At 42.1% G+C, this 8684-nt stretch overlaps 1 protein-coding gene across 2 annotated transcripts in view; it reads left to right on the plus strand.

The window, feature by feature from the left end:
• Positions 1–8434, plus strand: part of LOC109889511 (F-box only protein 31) — a 28775-nt gene extending 20341 nt beyond the window's left edge. For both annotated transcript variants that reach the window (XM_020480978.2, XM_020480979.2), the window contains 4 exons: positions 802–911; positions 1273–1426; positions 1745–2106; positions 4076–8434. In XM_020480978.2, coding sequence (XP_020336567.1) covers positions 802–911; positions 1273–1426; positions 1745–2106; positions 4076–4298 — 849 coding nt within the window. In that variant the 3' untranslated portion in view covers positions 4299–8434. The remainder of the gene's footprint in view (positions 1–801; positions 912–1272; positions 1427–1744; positions 2107–4075) is intronic.
• Positions 8435–8684: the final 250 nt, after the last annotated feature.

Here is an 8684-nt window from a genome sequence, read left to right on the forward strand (position 1 = left end):
AGCAATTAACGTTTCCTCTGAATACAATGTTGTGTTTGGGGTAAATCCACTAAAACACATTACTGAGTACCACTGCATATTTTCAAGCATAGTGGTGGCTGCATCATGTTATGGGTATGTTTGTAATCGTTAAGATCTGGCAAGTTTTTCGGGCAAAGCACAGGCTATATTCTAGCGGAAAACCTGGTCTTCTGCTTTCCACCAGAAACTAGTAGATTAATTCACCTTTCAGCAGGACAATAACCTAAAACACAACGCCAAATCTACACTTGAGTTGCTTACCAAGAAGACCGTGAATGTTCCTGACTTAAATCTACTTCTAGCAATGATAAACAACCAATTTGACAGAGCTTGAAGAATTTTGAAAATAATAATGGGCAAATGTTGCGCAATCCGGGTGTGAAGCGCTCTTAGACGCAATATCTCAGACACCACTGGCCCAATTTGGATGAAGATTGGATGAGTGATTCGTCCTGTAATAGAGTTCTAGCGTTTACAAAATTACACTGATTGGCCCAAGGGGGTAGCTATAGTAATTGACTGTATGCACGTTAGTCACACGCAATATCTTAGACAGCGCTGGACTGATTTTGACTAAACTTGGGTAGATGATGCATCATGCCATAGAGATCCGTAATTTACAAAATTAGACTGATTGGCCCAAGGACACGTTGCATAATTATTTGGAGATGACATGTTTACTGTTGCCTTGTCTAAGATTTGTGTTGAATCAAGTCTTTCAGATTTCAATCGGTAAATGAGGCAAGTGGGCGTAACCGTGGGATTTTGATCTGTTGGCAGGAGTTCCGCACATGGCTGGAGGAGGAGTGGGGGAGGACACTGGAGGACATCTTCCATGAGCATATGCAGGAGCTCATTCTTATGAAGTTCATCTACACAAGCCAATACGAGTAGGTCTTCCTTATGACAGTATACCAGCCAATGTGAGTAGGTCTTCCATATTACATCTACTGTTTTAGACAATTTATTTAAAAATTAAAATTTTTGCCACTATTGTTCCTTTTCTTTTATTTGTTTACTCTGGTCAGTGAAAGACCTAAAGAAATATTTAGCTGGAGGCTATGAATTAATTGTAATGTTCCTCATTTTCCTCAATATAATGCTTTAAGGGATGGGTCGCAAGGTGACTTGACACGTACCCCATTAATTCATTTTTCATTCAGTGATATTGTATTCCTTTTTTAAGAGGTTCATATAAATCTGTTTTATGTAATTGGCTTCATGAATGTTGATGATGCTGTGTTCTGACAGTAACTGCCTGACGTACCGGCGGATCTACCTCCCCCCCCGGATGCCCTCGGACCTGCTGCAGCCGGGCCTGTTTAAAGGCACCTATGGCAGCCACGGCCTGGAGATCGTCATGCTCAGCTTTCATGGGCCCTGCGCCAGGGCCACCAAGCTTACTGTCAGTCCCTCAACCCTATTTCTTCCACCCTACTGTTTACAACTCCAACCTTCTCCCTAATGGTTATTTTATTTAATCCTTAAAGTAGTTGGTTGGCATTGAGTTATGTGGGCAGAACACTATATTACAGGTGGCCTACATATTCCATTGTGTATTTAACAAAACTTTCAGTGTGATCAGTTCAGTTGGCATGAAGACATTTGGAAATTGAAAACAAAAGTCCTTATTACACGTTTGGGTAGTACCTCTTTCCTTTCTAAATGTTTTCCCCATTTTGTGCCTACTTAACATTTCCCTGCCCTTTCTCCTCCTTCCCAGGGGGACCCCAATGTCCCAGCAGGCCAGCTAACGCTTGACGTGGACCTGAACCGGCCTGTGTGCCTGCCGGATCTGGTGCACCAGCGCAGCATAGAAGAGCTGTCTCGCCTGGTGCTGGGGATGCACGAGGAGGCGCAGCGGGAGGTGCAGAACCCAGACGTGGCCCCCCAGGGAGCTGCTTCAGAGGGGGCTGTGGCTGGTGGTGCTGGGGCAGCGGGGCTGGAGTCGGCTATGGAAGCCCAGTCAGAGAGCCCCCAGCCTGGGCCCAGTAGCAGCAGTGCTTCCTCAGAGGCCCAGCCTTTCGTCCTGCCTCTGGGGGTCATGACCCGCAATGAGGTTTACCCCCGAACCTGCAAGATGTGGTGAGACCATTTATATCACACCTGTTCAGGTTGTTATTCACCCATCATATAGCCAAGAGTGCCAGGAAAATGTAGCTGCATAATATAATAAAATTGTAATTTATCAGACACTTTTCTCCAAATGGACTTAGTTTATGCATGTGTCCAGTGCATGTGGAAATCACAAAATTCATGTGTTACAAGCACAACACTCCGGCCAACTGAATCATTGGATCACAACGTGATACACCATCCAAAGTACCTTCAGAAAGTATTCATACCCATATTTTGTTGTTACATCCTGAATTCAAAATAGATATATATATTTTTTTCTCACCCATCAACACACAATACCCCATTAGTGTTCTTGGGCACAGGCACTATGGTGGTCTGCTTGAATCATGTTGGTATTAAAGACTCGGACAGGGAGAGTTTGAGAATGTCAGTGAAGACACTTGCCAGTTGGTCAGCGTATGCTCGGAGTACAAGTCCTGGTAATCCGTCTGGCCCTGTGAACTTGAGAATGTTGACCTATTTCAATGTCTTACTCACATCGGCTATGTAGAGAGTGATCACACAGTCGCCCAGAACAGCTGATGCTCTCATGCATCAGCTGTGTTACTTTCCTTGAAGCGAGCATAGAAGTTATTTAGCTCGTTTGGTAGGCTCTTGTCACTGGGCAGTTCTCAGCTGTGCTTCCTTTTTGTATTCGGTAATAGTTTGCAAGCCCTGCCACATCCGATGTGCGTTGGAGCCGGTGTAGTATGATTCGATCTTAGTCCTGTATTGACGCTTTGCCTGTTTGATAGTTCGTCAGAGGGCATAGTGGGATTTCTTATAAGCTTCCAGGTTAGAGTCTCGCTCCTTAAAAGCGACAACTCTACCCTTTTGCTCAGTGCGAATGTTGTCTGTAATCCATGGCTTCTGATTAGGGTATATGCGTACAGTCACTGTGGGGATGACGTCATCAATGCACTTATTGATGAAACCAGTGACTGATGTGGTATACTCCTCAATGCCATCGGAAGAATCCCGGAACCTATTAAAGTCTGTGCTAGCAAAAATGTCCTGTAGTTTAGCATCTGCCTCATCTGACCACTTTTTTTTTATAGACTGAGTCACTGGTACTTCTTGCTTTAATTTTTGCTTTTAAGCAGGAACCGGGAGGATAGAATTATGGTCAGATTTGCCAAATGGAGGGTGAAGGAAAGCTTTGTATGTGTCTCGGTGTGTGGAGCAAAGGTGGTCTAGAGGTTGTTGTTTTTGTATTTTTGTATTTTTTATTTCCCTCCCCCGTCTGGTTGCACATTCAACATGCTGATAGAAATGAGGCAAAACTGATTTAAGTTTCCCTGCATTAATGTCCACGGCCACTAGGAGCGCCGCCTCTGGATGTGCGTTTTCCTGTTTTGCATATGGCCGTATACTGCTCATTAAGTGCGGTCTGAGTGTTAGCATCGGTTTGTGTTGGTAAATAGAAAGCTACGAAGATGAGAACTCTAGGTAGATAGCGTGTTCTACAGCTTATCATGAGATACTCTACCTCAGGTGAGCAAGAACTTAAGACTTCCTTAGATATTGTGCACCAGCTTTTGTTTACAAATATGCATAGGCCCCTGCTCTGTGTCTTACCAGAGGCTACTATTCTATCCTGCCAATACAGGGATGAGGGCCTGTACGGGTGTTTGGAGTATATCCTTCCTGTCCGACTCATTAAAGAAAAAGTCTTTGTCCAACTATAGCACTGCGATGCAGTGCCTTAGACTGCTGCACCACTGGGGAGGCCAATTTGGCAACATTTTATTCCACTTTGACATCATGGGGTATTGTGTGTAAACCAATGGGAAAAAATCTAAATTTAATCAATTTAATTTCCGGCTGTAACAGTATTCACACCACTTGCCTTTTTCCACATTTTACTATCTGAAGGCACCGTATGCTACGCAACAAGAAATCATGTTTAATTTATTAGTTTTTTCATTGATTTCAGCTTCTACGGAACAGGCCTGATTGCAGGCCACGGCTTCACAAGTCCGGAGCGCACACCGGGCCTGTTTGTCCTGTTCGACGAAGACCACTTCGGCTTCATCTGGCTAGAGCTCAAGTCGTTCAGCCTTTACAGCCGCCTGACGGACCGGCTGGCCCACGCCTATGCCCCCGACATGGAGCGCTTTGAGGCCATGCTGCGCAACATGCAGTCCTGGACATCCTGATGGGGCAGACAGATACAGGCTTACCTAGACCCCGTACACACATCCCGAGTGTTGACCACACCTGGAAAACATTTGGGAACCTAGTTGTAACCTATAACTAAGGCCCGTTGTTTTTTCCTGATCAGGTTATGTGGTTAGGCAAAACTCCAGGTCTTAGTTATCACTCATGTATGTATATCTTTCCCCTATAGAACCCTGAAATGCTTACACACAGAAAAGCCCCATATATACTACTCCTGTAGAATCTCTCTCTACTGTACACAGCTTCACAATCCAAAATCACCTCTACACTGTCCCACACATTTCTGGCCCTGGCCAGAAACAACCTTTTGCCCTACCCCCTAGGCACCTGAAGTATCCTTGCTTCCTGTCCCATGTTTCCCCTCTTTTCACCTCCACATGACATCGGTATCTCTGCTGCGGCATACCCAGAGGTCATATGATATGACAAAGGCTTCCTTAACAGCTTATTGTTATTAATTTTTAAACCAGAGAAGAGGATTTTACTTTTCATCCCACAAACCCCAGAACAAACGCTCTGTGCCTCTGAGTTGTAATATGTACACCATGTCTGTATTGCCTAATGCTACAGTGCCTTGCAAAGTATTCATCCCCCTTGGCGTGCAACCAATTACCTTCAGAAGTCACATAATTAGTTAGATTGCACACAGGTGGACTTTATTTAAGTGTCACATGATCTCTGTATATATACACCTGTTTTGAAAGGCCCCAGAGTCTGCAACACCACTAAGCAAGGGGCACCACCAAGCAAGCGGCACCATCAAGACCAAGGAGCTGTCCAAACCGGTCAGGGACATAGTTGTGGAGAAGTACAGATCAGGGTTGGGTTATAAAAAGATATCTGAAACTTTGAACATTCCACGGAGCACCAGCCAATGAAATTGCAGGGCGCCAAATACAAATCAACAGAAATCTCATAAATCAAATGTCCAAAACATATAAGTATTAGGCACCATTTTAAAGATACAGTTCTCGTTAATTCAGCCACAGTGTCTGATTTCAAAAATGTTTTACAGTGAAAGCTCCACAAACGATTATGTTAGGTCACCACCAACTCACAGAAAAACCCAGCCATTTTTCCAGCCAAAGAGAGGAGTCACAAAAAGCACAAATAGAGAGAAAATTAATCACTAACCTTTGATGATCTTCATCAGATGACACAATACATGTTTTGTTCGGTAAAGTTCATATTTATATCCAAAAATCTTACTTTACATTGGCGTGTTACGTTCAGTAGTTCCAAAACATGCAGTGATTTTGCAGAGAGCCACATGAATTCACAGAAATACTCATAATAAATGTTGATGAAAATACAACTATTATACATGAAACTTTAGATGCACTTCTCCTTAATGCAACCGCTGTGTCAGATTTCAAAAAAACTGAAAAAGCATAATCTGAGAACGGCGCTCAGAGCCCAAACCAGCCAGAGAAATATCCTCCATGTTGGGTAGTCAACATTATTCATAAATAGCATTATAAATATTCACTTACCTTTGATGATCTTCATCAGAATGCACTCCCAGGAATTGCAGTTCCACAATAAATGCTTGTTTTGTTCGATAATGTCTATCATTTATGTCCATTTATGTCCAATAGCTTCTTTTGTTAGGGCGTTTGGTAAACGAATCCAAAAGCGCGATCCGGTCCATTCAGACGAAACGTTCAAAAAGTTATATTACAGGTCGAAGAAACTTGTCAAACTAAGTATAGAATCAATCTTTAGGATGTTTTTATCATTAAAGTTCAATAATGTTCCAACCGGAGAATTCCATTGTCTGTATAAAAGCAATGGAACGAGAGCTACCTCTCAAGTGAAAGCGTGTGACTGAGAACGAGGCTGTAGTCAGACCCCTTCGTCAAACAGCTCCCATCCGGCACCCCTTCACATGAGAAGCCTGAAACAACGTTCTGAAGACGGTTGACATCTAGTGGAAGCCTTAGGAAGTGCACAATAACCCATATCCCACTGTGTATTCGATAGGGGTGAGTTCAAAAACTACAAACCTCAGATTTCCCACTTCCTGGATTTCTCAGGTTTTTGCCTGCCATATGAGTTCTGTTATACTCAGACATCATTCAAACAGTTTTAGAAACTTCAGAGTGTTTTCTATCCAATACGAATAATAATATGCATATATTAGCATCTGGGACTGAGTAGGAGGCAGTTCACTCTGGGCACGCTATTCATCCAAAAGTGAAAATGCTGCCCCCTATCCCAAACAAGTTTTAACTCCATTATTAAAAAATTGAAAGAATATGGCAACTCAACAAACCTGACAAGAAGGCGGCCCACCAAAACTCATGGACCAAGCAAGGAGGGCATTAATCAGAGGCAATTAAGAGATCAAAGATAACCCTGAAGGAGCTGCAACGCTCTACAGGGAGATTGGATTATCTGTCCATAGGACCACTTTAAGCCATACACTCCACAGAGCTGGGCTTTATGGAAGAGTTGCCATAAAAAAGCAATTGCTTAAAGAAAAAAATAACAAACACGTTTGGTGGTCGCCAAAAGGCATGTGGGACACTCCCCAAACATATGGAAGAAGGTACTCTGGTCAGATGACACTAAAATGTAGCTTTTTGGCCATCAAGGAAAACACTATGTCTGGCACAAACCCAACACCTTTCCTCACCCTGAGAACACCATCCCCACAGTGAAGCATGGTGGTGGCAGTATCATGCTGTGGGGATGTTCAAAGTGGTAGGCATGTTGTGTAAATCAAATTATATAACACCCCCCCCCCAAAAAAAAACGAAACAATTTTAAATCCAGGTTTTAAGGCAACAAAATAGGAAAAATGCCAAGGGTGGTAAATACTTTTGCAAGTCATTGTAAGAGAAGTGAGTGGAATTTCTACTAAAAATGATTCTTTAATGATTTTGTTTGGATGCATGCTGTATTTTCAGTTTAATGCCACCTGTTTCCAATACTCTTATTCACAATCTGAGACACTTTTGGTTTGCTATATATTAGTGTGTACATTGCTCTTAGTTTGGTTCACAGGTGGCATTATGGTGTTAGAAAAGATCTCCGGTGCTTTTACTCTTTTCGTCACATGGTCAAGGAAAATATAATGTATTTTAATATTACGCAATTGGGCATTTGCATATCAGAAATTGCTACTTTTTATTTTCAAAATAATTCTGATGGATAGTATGTAGTAAAATGGAAATATTTAATGACTGGATGTTTCAACATATTAGTATTTTCTACATGTTGGCAAAAAGCTTACGCTGTACTGTAGCTGTATCAGCCATTTGTATTTAGACTGATAGCATATTGCCCTATTGGATGCTTTTAACAGGATGTTATAAAGGTATTGCAACACCCGTTAGGATAATGGCTGTTTGCAAAACAAAATGCTATTCAAGGTTCTCATCTTTATTCCCATTTGGACCCCAGGAAGAGTAGCTGCTGCTGCGTTAGTAGCAGCTAATTGGGACCCTACTGAATACTAAATCATACTGTACATTTACATTACGAAAAGTGTTCTGGCAGTACAGTGGATGGTTTTGTCCCAACTCCTCTATGGATTCCTTTCCTTGATCCCTTACCTTCATGACCACGAATCCTTCATGATCACGAATGGCTGAAGGGACTGGAAGGGTTTTCCACCATGTGGCTTCCCCCCCCCCCATCTTCTCCTGACGACAGGTCAGTGATCATGGAGGGCAGGACATAAGGAAAGGAAGCTAAGTTGATAGTATTGAGACAGTCACTAACTCCGAGGCTCCATTCAAAGCAGTTATTTTGTATCAGACTGCAGCTTTACTAACGTTTGAAAAAAAAAAAGCTCTAGCGAGAGTAAAGAAGTAATATATATTAATGAATGGAACCTATTTAATAAGCTTATTTTAAATATTTTTGGGGACAGCTGTAGAAATATTTGCATCATTACTTGGTTGATTTGAGTTTTGTAAGTAGCGCTTCTGTGGTCAGCTGTTTAAATGAAGCACCTTTGTAAATTGAGTCTTGCGCTTTGTAAATCGTCAATCCCAGAGGCACAACCCTGCTTGAAACTGTTAGACCTGTTGAACTGCTCACTCTGACTTCAGTTCTGCAGTTTAAGTGTCCTTTCTCTTAACAATAATAAAAAAGAATAACAAATTTTCGCTTCTGTTTTTCCTCTTTCCCATTTCACACGTTTTGGAGCATAGCATAAGGTAACCAGTCCAACCAGTATGCATAATAATACTGTCCACACACAAAGGCGATTCCTAGATTTAGTTTAATTTGAGTATAGGCTAGAGTCAGACCAATTATGCACCAAAGAAATCTTAAATCAGTTTTGTTAAATTGCCAAACGTAAAATGCAGTCGGCTTTGTATTGTGTAGTGGCACAATCCTAATATGTTTTG

Source organism: Oncorhynchus kisutch, linkage group LG4 (assembly GCF_002021735.2).
Source record: "Oncorhynchus kisutch isolate 150728-3 linkage group LG4, Okis_V2, whole genome shotgun sequence".
Lineage (NCBI taxonomy): Eukaryota > Metazoa > Chordata > Actinopteri > Salmoniformes > Salmonidae > Oncorhynchus > Oncorhynchus kisutch.